Here is a 14,367-nt window from a genome sequence, read left to right as displayed (position 1 = left end):
CCGAAGAGAGAGTTGAGTCGATTTAAATGAATGGTGAGTCCGCACAACATGATATGTTTATATATTACTTTATTTACTATAATTATAATAATAATTACTGATGAAAGTAAAATATTTTTCTACTGTATTTTGTTTATTTGTTTTGACATATTTTAGCTCTCTATCAAAATCTACCTGAAATCGAAATATTTATGGAATTGTTAAAGGAGGGGATGCGTCGAAAGATTTTGAAGATTTCTTGTTCTCATTTACAGCGTTTCCCGCTTTTTCGCTTTTTCTTCTGTTGCTTTCATCCATCTCTTTCTCTCCTTTGTTCGTTTCGGGATGACTTTTGATTAAAAAGTAGCCAAAAGCGAGCGAGAGTCTCTGAGTTTTCATGGCCCTTCTGCAATCGGTGATTGATGGCTGGAAGGCGCACTACGGATTTTCCCGGGCAATCAAAGTCACAAAATGTTTCGCAATTGACATGTAATCGAGAGGGGGGGGGGCAGGGGATGGAATCGCTGCGTAACGGAGGAGGAGGAGCATCGCTTTCAGTTTTTCGTCGGCGCGTGCAAATTTCTAATTTCATTAAAATTTGTTCAAAGGCCCCACCGTTCGATGGCCCGTTTGGCCCAGACGTTGACAGACACAAATCGGCACAATAGACGTCAGAAAGCTCTCTGTCTCGCTCACTCTCGCCCGAAACGGCGCAGAGAGGAGGTGGTGACATGGTCCGCTTGTGGGCGAGACAGGCTTTTGGCAATCAAAGTGCGCCGATCAAAGTGGAAAATCGATTTTAATTGCAATCTAAGCGCCCGCCAAAAGCTTCAACGCTCGATTGGCGGTCGAGAGGGCGTACGCTACTGTGTGTGTGTGTGTGTGTGTGTGTGTGTAGACAGGCAGTGGGCATTAACTGGGCGTGGCATGTCGGCCACTCGGCCCATAATTGGTTCTATTTTTTGGGCGTTTTTCTTCTTCCAATCCCAATCCCCAGTCCAGCGAAATATTGAATCCCAATTTTGATGCTACTGGCAGTTTTCGTGACTAATGTGTCGAATATCGAGAGATTTTGGTTTTTTCATTCGGTTACGGTCGCCCCCCCCCCCCCCCCCCCCCCCCCCCTCCGCCTTTGCTACTCCGGAATATATGGCACTGCCATTACAACAACGTCGTGTCAATGATTGTCGCTCAAAGGCAAATCAATCCAAACTGTCAAATTTTCACACGCCCAATGAATGGCCCTCCCCCCCCCCCCCCCCACCCACCGATTGGCGCGGGGATATGGGCAGTATTCCATCGACAAAAAGTGTTCTTTAAAAGAGAGAAACATTAACAAATATCTGATCGAATTGCAGGTTTAAGTAAAATAATAGATGATGTCTCTACTGTAGTCATATTCGAACTGAAACATACAATAAAATCTCCATTTAAACAGCAGGTGGCGGCTGTTAAATGTCTCCAATGAAGCGTGGCAATCCGAATCCTTTTAACATACACGTCTGACCGTCAGGTGGTGTGACATCATGCAATATGCAATCGAAAAGAAGCGAATGTATCTGTATCTGCAGATTGTCCGAAGGCATTGAACATTCCATTACGTAGATACAAATCAAATTGGGCTGGGGGGTGGGGGGAGAAAAACGGATCAAACAGCATGGAGGGGGTGTAAAGAATATGCAAAAGAAAAATCAAATTACCAGAACTTGAAAAATCGCCAGACATCAGTAGACACATAAATCAGTGGAAACCGAAACCGAAACAGAAAATACGAAATGGGAAATGGGAAAATGGCAAATGGTATAAGAAATTGTTACCGCTATTTAACGGTTTATTGATGCTTGGCTTTTAGCTGAAATTTATTGGCCCCAAAATTGGTTTAAAAATTGTAGAAAATTCCGAGAAAATGTAACATAAATTTTTGTACAAGTTTTCCCCGACCTAAGCACACTCTTCCCCCAACTTCATTCCATTCCGTAGTTCCCAACAAAATATATATTTCCACCCATAAACATCACAACTGTTTGGGCTCTCAACAATGATCGCGGGCACTTTAGAAGAAGATGTCGATGGTACCAGCACATCCACAGGTAGCACCACGGTGTCGGCAGAGCCCTCAACGCTACACCTGGCCACCTATGCCAGTCGCTATGCGGATATAGCACGCCTCAATCGTTTAAAATTCATTGCCAAAGTGTGCCCCAAGCTGCAAGTGCCAGCCCTAGAGCTGGCCATCAATCATGTCAAGACATTCACATACAATGTTCAGCTCTACGATGAACTCTACAGGACCCTGTGCGAGGCCATTGAAAAGCGAGAGGCAGAAATCGAACCGAGCGACGAGGTGGTTGCCAGCACATCAAAGGCGTCGTCCTCCTCGGAGGCGGGATATATCAAGAAGGCCGGTCGTCGTGTGCCCTACGATGCCTTTTGGGTGGAGGACAACACCATGGAGTCGACGCTCCTGCAGCAGGAGCTGGATGCGGAGCTGCAATACAAGAAGGCGAATTCGGGCAGCGCCAAAGTGAGGCGCATACTGGAGGAGATCGGGGACTATCATCTGAAGGGCTATAACCTGAAGCTGGCCGTCAAGTATTACGCCAGGGCCAGGCAGTACTGTACCAGCACCGATAATGTGATCAATATGTTTCGCAATCTGATCAGGGTCTCGATTTACATGGCCAACTGGTGGCATGTCCTCACCTACATCGAGGACGCCAAGAAGTACGCCCTTGGCTTTGAGAATCTCGCACAGAAGGTGCCGCCCCAGCTCAACTGTGCCGCCGGATTGGCCAATATGGGCCTGAAGATCTATAAAACGGCTGCACAGTGCTTCCTGCAGACGCCGTTCGATCAGTATGATTTTGATAAGATTGTGGCCCGCGAGGATGTCAGCTACTATGTGGGTCTGTGTGGCCTGGCCACCCTGGACCACGACCAGCTGGCTCTGGACGTCATCAATTCGGTGGGTTTTCGGCCGTTCTTTCAGCTGTCGCCGCAAGTGTTGTCCCTCGTGACCACATTCCATGCCGGGGACTTTGAGCACTGTCTGCTGGTGCTGAACCAAATCGAGGATCACGTGAGATTGGACTATTATCTGGCGCCGCATGTGGATACGCTGTTCGGGAAGATCAAGGCCAGAATTCAAAAGAGAAGGGCCCCCCCCGCTGTTCCCGCTGCCAAAGCACCGCAAAGGTTAAGGGTCATTAACGAGCGAAGAAATATTCGCATGGACTGAATATTGATATATTCAATTTTCTGGGTTTTTCAATGGGGAGGGGGGAAGGGGAGGTTCTTTAAGTTATAGTTATGCTAATAAAATTCAAGATATAGTAAATCCTATTTGCATGTATTTATTTTTAAGATTTTATCTTTAAATAACTACCACACCTCTAATTTAATTTTCAGATATGGAAATGTTTTCATTTCCAGAAAAATATCATCGTTTTGTTTAGGCAAATCCTCAAGTTTTTCAAGAGAAGGGCTGTCGAGGGGCTCTTGGATGAAACAATAAAAATATTTACCGTATAATAATGACAGACACAACCGAAAGGAAATTATTATTACAAATCAAATTAAATATATGGGTTTTAAATACAAGCATTAAAAAATTAAATAGAATTCACTTTGATTTTAAAATAAATCTATTCATAACTCTTCTTGAAATGGACCGTACTTAATTTAATTATAAAACACTTTTAAATTGTATATTATTTTAATTGTTTCTGTATGTTCATTATTATTGTTTAATTATTTATTATTTTATGTATGAAATATATATATTTTTTTTAAATAAGAAATATATTTATTTTATATACATATGATATTTATATATATTTGATAAGAAATATATTTATTTTAAAAACGAAATCTATTTATTTTGTCCACGAAATTTATTTATTGTACTTATAAAATATATTTATTTTAAATAAAAAATATATTTATTTGATTTATGAACTATAAATTGTTTTTAAATTAGAAATATATTTATTTTATATATGAAATCTATTTATTTTAAATAAGAAATATTTTTTATTTTATTTATGAAATATATTTATTATTTTTATAAATATAAATATTAAAATAAATATTATATAAAATATTTAAAATATATTTATTCTATATATGAAATATATTTATTTTATATATGAAATATATATATTTTAAATAAGAAATATATTTATTATTATTATTTTATTTTAATCAAGAATTTATTTATTTTATTTGTGAAATAAATTTATTATTATTTTATTTATTAGTTTTATATATTATATAAAAAGTATAAATTTAAATGAATTATTTCTATGGTTCCGTTTTCGGAGCAAATCTATTCATAAACATTTTTAAATATTCAATTTCTGGTTTCGGAACATATTTTAATTTCCGTTAATACATTTTTCTCCGAACATAAACCTGCCAACATCTGAAGTACATTTTCCCATCGCTTTTATTGTTTTCCCTTATAATTTTATCATCTGCTCAATCACCAAAAGTCACAGAGCACCAGGAGGGGGGCCCCCCACCCCCCCCAAGGGTGATGCAAATCTGTGTGTATGTTTTTTTCCGTTCCGCTTAGATATTTTAAGTTTTAAGGGAGATGCTGGCAAATCTTGGAAGTGGACAGGATGTCGTTGTTGTGGCATCGTTGCATAGAAATCACCACCCCCCCCCCCCCAAAGTTTCCATGCCGCCGACGGCAGTCAATTTTCTTGTTTACAATGGAGCAGGAGCACACACACACACACACGGGGCGGGGACACACACACGCACACACAATGGCAAATAACAAACAATTACAACATCGCAGGCGTTGTCTCCTTCTGCCTTGTTGTTGGTGTTGTTGGTTTTTCGCCGCAATAAATACAATTTGCATGACAAAATAGCAAACAACGGCAGCTTTTCCATGAATGTATGCATCTCTGTGAGGGTGTGTGTGTGTGTGTGTGGTGGGTGGGGGGGTGAGTGCATGTGTGGGGAAGCGTCTGCAGGTTCACTCAGCCAAACAAAACTACACACAAAAACAAGTAGAAACGTAGAAACATGTCCGATATTCAGGGCCAAGGATACACCCTGTACTTGGATAGCCGGCAAAACTGGAAAACCTAGAATATTTTGGGCTTATAGAGTATTTTTGAGTACAATCCAAAGACGAGAGACGTGGCACGACCAATTCCAGCAACAAAATACACAGTCTTTTATTTGGCAAACAGAGAGACGATGTTAGAGAGACTTAGAGGATTTATCTTCCCTTGGAGAACTAATATACCCCTGCTTACTCTGCAGCTACTGGGTATAACAATCAACTGGCCCGTCCAATGCAGCAACAACAACAACAACAACAACAAGGGCTGCTGCAAACGAGGAGAGGCCTGGCAGTTAGGCTGCCACTGCCACTGCGGCTGCTACTGTGGAACAACTTATGAATATTCAATTTTACATAAAAGATTTTTTGTTGCTGGTGTCCTTTTGCAGGCTCTGCCTGCCACTCTGCCTTGCAGCCTGGCTCCTTCATGCATGGCATGAAATGTGAAAAATATTGGCCAGGTCGATACCAAAAAAAAAAGAGGAAGGGGTTCAGAAGTTGTATAGCAAAGGAGTTGTATTTCCAACACTAGAAGAAAACGATGAAAAAAAAGTAGGTCCATCACATATTCGTAGCTTTCACTCGATAGTTCTTGGGCTGGTTTTGGGTGGGCGACGACGGCGGCGACGGGTACTTGGATTTATTCATCGCCTTCAGCGCTTCGAGGAGATCCCCCATGTGCAGCTCAAGGTTGAGGCAGTCCCTGATGGTCTCGTCCTCAGTCGTCAGAGTGTCGCGCATAAACTTGCGCATGCGATGGTGGCAGGCTTGACGGCACAGCTCCTTCAGATCGCTGCCAGAGAAGCCCGCCGTCTGCGTGGCCAGCACATTACAGTCCACCGAAGGATGGAGCTGTTCGTCCTTCAGGATCAGATGCAACAGCTGCTCGCGCTGGGTCGTATCGGGCATGCCGATATAGAACTTAGCCGGCATGCGTCGAATGATGGCCTTGTCCAGGTCCCCGGGCCGATTGGTGGCACCCAGGACTATCACAGTCGAGTTTTGGGACGTGACCAGGCCATCCCAGAGCCGCATAAACTGGGTCTTCATCATGGCCGTGGCCTCGTGATCATTTTGGCGCCGTGCACGCAACAGTGAATCGATTTCATCGATGAATATGATGGCGGGCTCCAGTTTCCTGGCCAGCGAGAAGACGGCGGCGACCAGCTTCTCGGATTCTCCGTACCATTGGTCCGTAAGTATGGCCAAATCCACATTGATGAATCGCATGCCCGCCTCCTTGGCAATGGCCTTGGCAATCAGTGTCTTGCCACAGCCGGGCGGACCGTGGAGCAGCACCCCCATGGGGGCACGCCACAAATGCGATTGCTTTAACAGCTCCCGGTGTCGCACGGGCAGCACCACCGTCTCCTTCAGCTCCTGGACAATGTTATCGAGACCGGCTATATCGCTCCAGTGGATGTCTATGTCCTCGGGTACGACCAGACCAGCGGCAATAAGCATCTCATGGTCGGTCAAGTCATCAATTTCCACCTGTGGTCCACCAGATTTCTTCACGCTTTCAACCAATTTTTTCAACTGCTTCTGGGCCCGCTTCTTGGCCTCCTTGCGGGTTTTGTCAACGAAAAAAGCGTTGTCCATAAGACAGGAAACTCCAGTCCACAGAAGGTATCCACCTATTAAAATAAAGCTCGCTTTCACCGCATCTAAGAAGAGATTTCCGCGTGAAAAGTACGACGATTGCTCAACGCGACGCGGCGACATTTTGTTTAAAAAATAGTCTATTGTATCCATTGGTGTGCAACTATTTTTGAAACCAGAGAAGAGATGTCTACAGATTAGATTTCTACTAAAACTGAGCCGAAAATAAAAGTAAATAAATGGCCTACTGCGTGGTTACGAAATGCACTAAAAGTGGAAAAACATGTGGCAGCCCCTATCAGCCAATACGGCATCCCTACGGTATATTAATAAGCCATAAATGTACGGCCACACTGGAATATAATACCGAATAATACCGAATATACGGCGACTGAGGAAAGCATGTAGATCGAAGCTCGATCTTTCGAAAAAGCGCTTAAAGGAGAGGAAGTTGTGTTCGTTTCACTGTCACAAATATATCACAAAATGATTAAAATTCCATAGCTTCATGATTTATAGCATAATGTAATACAATTAAAATAAAATCAAATACAAATATTTTGAATTAAATCTAAAAATTATGAACAAAACACAAGAATTTTCCTTCTTTTTAAAGGCAGAACAAAAAAAAAAAAAAAATAGAATATAAATATAAAAAAAATTAATTAAAATTTAAATTGAAACTACCTTTAAAAAATTAAAAATAAAAAAATAATACCAAAAATATTAAATATATTTTAAAAAAAAGTTAAATATCAATCAGTAAATTGATTAATAATTCTAATTTTTGTTCTTAATATATATTTTTTTTATATTTTTTTTTATATTTTTTTTATATATAAATGTTTTTTTTTTAATAAAAGTTAATCCTCTGGCAGGATAGCTCTCTAAAAAGTAGAGTTGCACTTTTTTCAAAATCATATTTATTTTTTGTGATCTCTGGCTTATAGAAAATTTGCACCTTTCCTGAAGAACGATTTCTGTCAGTGTATCTGCGTTTTAATTTCTGTTGAACTTTTCCTGTTTTGCCCGTAGCTCTCGCTGTCTCCCTCTATCCGGTGCGAGGACCTGCGAAGAAATGTAAGCCAACAAAAGCCAAGAACAAAAAAAAAACAAAAAAAAAAAGAGTTGGGAAAAGTACAGCATAGAGAAGGGGCAGGGACTGAGGGCAGAAGATGTTTTCTAGTTTAAGCATCTTTTTAGCGGAAGTCAATGTAACAAAAGATAAACTTGTCCAGCCAGCTGCCAGTTCCTTGTACTCTCCAGTCCGTAGTCCTCTTCCTAGGATGCTGTCGGTATTCCAGCAGCAGCGGCAGACTAAAGGCCAAGGCATAAGACGGTCAAAAGTATTAACTAAACACTGCAGCAATTTATCTTGGTACCCCTTTCGCCGTCCCGAACCGAACCGAACCGAACGTAGGTCAGTTATGCGCTTTGTCTTAAAGTTTATATATTTTTTTTTTATTTATTTATTTATTTTTTTTTTTTTGTTGTTTCCTTCCCAGAGCCCAGACCGCTGAAGAAAATCGCTGTGCTGTGCAGGAGCTTCCTTCCGCATTACAAAAGAATTACTCAACACAATGTCTGGGGCAAAGTTTTCTCAGCCAGCCCCCAGATCAGTTTTTGCCACCCATCTCTACCTCTTTATTTCCCCTGTGTTCAGCCACCATAATCCCTTTTGTATATACTCCAACCAATTGTTTTAGTTTTACCATTTTCAAGACGCTTTAATTTCGAATATTTCTAGTGCCTTAAGACTGTATTATTTTTTTCAAAAAATTAATCTCTGATTCCCTTTTTAATGGGTATTTTGTACCAAAAAATTACCTAGATGATGGCCTTATGCTGCTCAAAGAAACCTCCTTGAATGTGATCCAGTCTTGACCAAACGGAAGTGGGAAATAGGAGACCTCGTCCTAGAGGAAATCACCTGCAGCCATGAATGGCCGTCTTGGGTGCAATTTCCAGTGCGCTCTTTAAGCTCGTTAGCGTCCCAGAGAATGCCGTCCTTTATGCTGGCAATCCTCCTACTACTCCTCCGCCACTCCGCCACTCCGGCACTCCTTTGTCGCCCCATTCTCTTTCTCTTGCGAGAGCTACTTTTCAAGAGTTCATAAAAATCACTTCAACTGTGTGCAATATTCCATGATTTTGAGCGTCAATCTTTTGAGCGTCGCTTTCCCATCCCTTCCCTTTCCCCTGCCCTTCCCTTCCCCTTTCGCCCATAGTTTGGGCCTGGCCTTCCTTTCAGTCCCCCTTTCGAGTCTTTTGTGGAGCAGCAGCCAAGTTCGTTCTTTCGTTCTGCTGCACACACGAAAATTTAATTATGTTGTTTTGTTGCTGTTGTACGGTACATTGTTGTGCTGCTGCAACGGTAGCCGACTTTTGTCACAGTCTCGTAATATAAAATACATCAAGAAAGCCCTAGATACTTTGACAGATGAATAGATACTCTCCAAGACCAGAGATTCCTGCATTTTGATTGGAATATACCAAGAATAGTGGAGGAGCTGCAGATACAGATGGATCGTTGCTATATCGGTATGGATAGGAAGTTTTTGATAGGTTTAAGCCATCCTTTAACCCTCTTTCGCCCTTTTCACTGCCTTTGGCATGATGCCCACCCTTTGCTCCCACTTTTCCCATCACAATGGATGTCCTAGAAACAGGGAAATGTAATCAGATATGAGAGAATACCAAAAAGTAAAGAAGAAATGTTTAAATGAAAGGTATTTTTTAGCCTTAGGGATAGGGTATTAATAGAAGGCCTTGGGGTTTCCAATAATTGATAAAATACCTCTTTTTTTTGTTCATTGAAATTCTTTAATGTCTTTAATCCCGAGGGCCTACATTAAGCTCAGGAATCGCCATCTACCATTATGAAAAAGTCTATCACTGCGCCTTCCGATTATTGTCTTAATTTTTCTAGAACTGCATCGAAATCAGGAATATCTTCATCAATATCTGGACTATTACCAGGCAATGGTGCGGCAGTGGGTGGTGCGGCAGTGGGTGGAGCACTGGCTCCAGCACTGGCTCCAGCACTGGCTCCAGCACTGGGTGGTGGCTGTGATCCTGGAGTAGTTCTTCCTCCACAGATAGTGCATGTTGCTCCGCAGGGATATACTACCGCGGGGTATCCACCAAATATAGGCCAAGTTACCCAATTATGACCTCTATAAAATGTTGAGGCAATATACTGCCCATTCAAGAGCCTTACGTCCCAGCCCCGGCCCCGTCTGTAGTCAAAGTTCTGTTCCTGATGGGTCTTTCCAATGGTCACCATCAAGGCAAAAACTAGTAGAGTCCACTGCAGATATATATTTTCAAATATTGTTTTAATAATCGATTAAAGTCGCTCTTAAGTCAACAAGCCTTACCATTAATTTCATTTCGATTTCGGCATCAATTATGCGAATGTTTTCCTATGAGAAGCCCCTTCTTATACGGTAGGGAGAGGCCATAGAAAGCTCTTATCAACGATAAGGTTACACACGAGTTCACAGGTCGATTCACTGGAAATTGATAACCGAATAAACTTGAACTGAAACCTTTTAGCTTTTGCGATACCGAAAATAATGTTTCTTTGTAAAACACTTTAAAAAAAATCACGATAACCCAAGGTTCAAAAGATGATCCCATACATTCGCGCAGATCAATTTGTTTTTGTATAAATATCGCGCACTTTCGATATTTTTCGGAAGCATAAATCGACATGAAATTATTGGTGAGTAGTGCTCGTTGGAGATTTATAAAAACGAAGCGTAAGAGCAGGAAACAGGATCAATGGGGAACTACGCGGTAGACTAATCCCTTACCTCCTTTGATTCGTTTTGAAATTCAGGAATCCGACATACCCAATTTATAAAAAATTCTTATATTGCAGATAATATTATTTTGTTTGATGGGCACTGCTCTGGCAAGGCCAAATGGCGGGGGATGTCAATCCCGTCGCACGTATCAAGGCTCAAACTATCCTGGGGTACCAATGAGTCAAGGATGGCCAAATTATCCAGAACAACCATGGAACCAAGGTTCCAGTTATCCTGGAGGTCCAATGGTTGTAGGAGGGCCGTATTATGGATGATGGGAATGATTGCCGTATTATGATTTATTCAGTCATTCAATCAGTTGTAAGATTGTTGATCCTAAACTGTCAATAAATCATAGATGATTGCTTATAGGCGTATGTTATTTTTGGTTCAAACAGCAGGCCCGAACGAACTGGCGGTTCGTCTTTGAGTTCGTCTTCAATCGGTTTGATTGAAGCCGTGTTTTTCGATCCCACAATTGAACCTCTACTCACCTGGCGGTTTCCTACGAATCTACACGTAATTCTGGAATACCAAGGAAACTATAAAACCCCTAAATTTCACCTGAATTTCTTATGGATGGCAGAAGGAAATGTTTCAATGAAGCTAAAGTTTGATGACGATTCTGGGATCTCCTAATGCTAGAACTTTTCCAAATCTCTTGGGGAGAAACACACTCGTAGAACAGCAACCATTGTCTCAGTACTTGTTTTATTATCTGGTCTAAAAATAGCCCTTATCCTGTCTCTGTGTATGTTTGGGGCTAATTTATTCGACTAATTTGATTTGCAGGGCATTACAATTTACGATTGCACTGTGGCCTGTGTGGGGTTTTATGTCTATGGTAGTCGTAAAAGACTTGCTGCACCAGATGAGGCCACTTCCCGGCTAAAAGTCATAATTGAGCCAAGACGAACTTTACGAGAAGCGATTTGCCGCCTAAACCCCATACCATACCACACTGTCAGCCCTTAACAATCAATTTACATATATGCAGAGGAGTTCTGAGACATTCAGTGGATAAATTTTAATGCAACGCACGCCACACTTTTGCAGGCTAATTCAAAGGCCAGCCAGCTCTTGAGACTATTAGCATAATCCCAGTTTCGAGGCCAAAGACAAATCCATCAAAGTTTCTGAGTATCTCAGCATCTCAGTTGATGATGATGATGGGAATGGGGGAATGAGAATGAGAATGGCAAACGTGTGGCATAATAAAACTAACAATCGTAAACCGTGCCACTCTCGACAGGCAGTCTGACAGGCAATTTATGTTCTCATTTGCCGGAGTCGTTTCTCGGCAAATCACTTGGGTTGAGGTAGTTCCTTAAACATTCGGTAAAATGCACTTTAATATGGAATTTACTTGGAGCTTTTCAAAATGGTATTCACAAATAGTTGGGAGTTTTTTAAAGATAAAAAATAGATAAATGGTAGGTTATTCTCCAAGTGCTGGGCTCTCTCGCAGCTCTTCCCTGCAGAGGTCTACATTCTGTTTGAGATCGCAGCAACGAAGAATGCAAGATCAAACATGTCCCAGATGCCGTTCGATGTGTTCTGCCGTCCAACCGATCGTATACGAAACCGAAGCGTTTTTCTAGACACGAAGCAACCAAGCGTCAGTGCTTGGACCCGAGGCCAGCAACGTCAGTGCTTGGATCCGAAGCCAGCAACGTCAGTGCTTAGACCCGAAGCCAGCAGCGTCAGTGCTTGGACCCGAAGCCACCAGCGTCAGTGCTTTGTGGCTAAACGAACCCTATGCATGGTATAACAAGTTTGCTACGTATAACAGTGGCTGGCACCAATACAATGGCCCGTTTTGCTTGTGTGAATGTATGCCTGGCGACCTTCGGTCTGCATTCAGCGATTGCTATTTTTTTTCCTGAAGTGATTAGGATTTCAATTGAAAAATTAAAACCAATTTAAATTAAAAATTCACACCGCACTTCAATCGGCAATTAACACACTCTTCAAATGGCCTCATTCTTTGATAAACTGCATAATTGATCACAGAAACGGGCACACACACGCACACATTTGATGACAATTATTTGAAAATACTTTTAAGTGGTTTTGTGCAGAAAATTTATTGAATTATTAATTAACTGAAATCGCAAAATAAAAATTGAATATTATTGCTGTCATCGGGACGGCCCTTAAATGAATTTAATTGCATTCATAATTGAATTGATTTAAATGTCTGGTCTTCGCCGGTCTCGCGTCCAAAGTGCATTTCTGGCTTAGAATAATTGATGACATTTGACATTAATTACACTTAACAATTGCCAGCTTTCTACTTGAAATGACAGTGGAAACTCTTTTTCATCTGTGGGCTTTTCGCCGAGGATTTAACTAATTTCATTATTGAGCATTAATCAAGCACCGCATGTTAATAAATATTAATGGCCAGTGGCCAGTGGCCATTGGGGAGCAGCAGCGGCGATTGCCAATTTTAGACCATAAAATTGCTGGAATATTTTTGCATTAAAATGCACTGATTTATGGACATTCGAGCGGCAACAAAAACCCAACAGCCCCGGACAAGTTCATTCAACGAGTGGCGTTACAGCAGAAAAACAAAAGCAACAAACGACAACAACAAAAAAAAAAAACTCTTACAGAAATAGCAATTAATTATTTAATAATGAAACCAAATTGTTTGGGTTTTTAAAAGCAACAACGACGTTGGGGATACACTACCAAAGGGAGTGTAAAATATACCGCTCAAAAGCTGGCTGCTCTGGCATTCAAGCCAGGTGTTCCAAGAGCCAAACGGCAAAGTATTATTTCAAAGCCTGAACGCGGTCTGTCACCCATTCAAAAGAACCATTTTTTACAGCAAAAAATATAGAGTATCATTTTGATGGTTCCTTTGGCCATTTGTTGCATTCGTTGCAAGTCTCTTGGTCATTAAATGCATCTGTGTGCAGCCGAAAAAAGAACTACAAAACTCGTTGGAAGAGACATAAAAAGAAAGAGAGACAGTGAGGGGGGTGGGGGTAGGGGGGGAGGAATGGAGTGAAAAGTAGAGACCACAAGCAGCGTCAGTGGGAAATGGGACTGGGGAAAAATACCACTAACCCCCGACCGGACCATTTCTATTTCCTTTTGGCCATTTCTAAAAATTTGCATTTTTTATGCCACAATGTATAAAATTCATATTTATAAATCTTTTAACTGCTGCACACACACAAACACACACACACACACGCAACACCAAAACGAGACACATCAAAAAGCCAAAGCATAGCAGAAAGAGAAGTGAAAAATGTGCAAAATAGGAAATGAAAATGCTAGAAAAAAGAGAAAATAATAAAAACCCTACACTTAAGATTTCTCGGAGGATTTTTGGGTGCCAGCCTAGAATAACCTAAGGATTCCCTTTCGGAACTCATTTACCAACCAAAATCTTTCTTTTTTAGTGGGTACCCACTGTAAGTGTATAAAAAATACAACAAAATATTCGCATAAAAAAAGAATATGGAGACATAAAAATGTGTTGCAAGTCAGAAGTGAATGAATGAATGAATGTGAATGAATATGACTTTGCGGCACCAAGCAGAACACAATAAAAAAAAAAAGAAACTGCTAGAGAAATGCCAGACCAAACGGCAAAGGAACGGAACGAAACGGAATGAAACGGAAGGGGAAAAGGCAGGCACAGCGCTGTGATTTTTCATTTGGAGTCCTTTTCCCAGCACCTTCCTGGGGCAACAGTTGTGTCCGGCACGCGTGTGGCATGCAACCGCCAGACCCCCCGTCCAGCTGCATTTATTAACAAAAAAAGAAAAGAAGATTGTTTAGGTTTTTTTTTTTTTTTTGGCTACTACTTTTCGGCATATGAATAATAAATAAGTTTTGGTCACTTTGGGTTTTGATATAAAACCGGCA

The 14,367-nt window shown here is 41.2% G+C and overlaps 2 protein-coding genes across 2 annotated transcripts; one reads left to right on the top strand and one right to left on the bottom strand.

Moving 5' to 3' along the window:
- The first annotated feature begins 1,988 nt into the window (after window positions 1–1,988).
- On the top strand, window positions 1,989–3,296 carry LOC6593347 (COP9 signalosome complex subunit 1). The gene has a single exon (XM_002018777.2). It carries the CDS (start codon window positions 2,018–2,020, stop codon window positions 3,215–3,217), a length of 1,200 nt encoding a protein of 399 aa, XP_002018813.1. The 5' UTR covers window positions 1,989–2,017; the 3' UTR covers window positions 3,218–3,296.
- A 2,264-nt stretch (window positions 3,297–5,560) lies between these two features.
- Window positions 5,561–6,987, bottom strand: LOC6593348 (ATPase family AAA domain-containing protein 1-B). The gene has a single exon (XM_002018778.2). It carries the CDS (start codon window positions 6,815–6,817, stop codon window positions 5,624–5,626), a length of 1,194 nt encoding a protein of 397 aa, XP_002018814.2. The 5' UTR covers window positions 6,818–6,987; the 3' UTR covers window positions 5,561–5,623.
- Window positions 6,988–14,367: the final 7,380 nt, after the last annotated feature.

Source organism: Drosophila persimilis, unplaced genomic scaffold (assembly GCF_003286085.1).
Source record: "Drosophila persimilis strain 14011-0111.01,24,50 unplaced genomic scaffold, DperRS2 tig00000124-arrow-pilon, whole genome shotgun sequence".
Lineage (NCBI taxonomy): Eukaryota > Metazoa > Arthropoda > Insecta > Diptera > Drosophilidae > Drosophila > Drosophila persimilis.
The sequence above is the reverse complement of the archived record's forward strand: the minus strand, read 5'-3'. Positions and strand labels throughout refer to the sequence as shown.

Bases quoted from the DNA above. Each gene is read 5' to 3' on its own strand.
- LOC6593347 (XM_002018777.2), top strand. From the start codon at position 2,018: ATGATCGCGGGCACTTTAGAAGAAGATGTCGATGGTACCAGCACATCC.
- LOC6593348 (XM_002018778.2), bottom strand. From the start codon at position 6,817: ATGGATACAATAGACTATTTTTTAAACAAAATGTCGCCGCGTCGCGTT.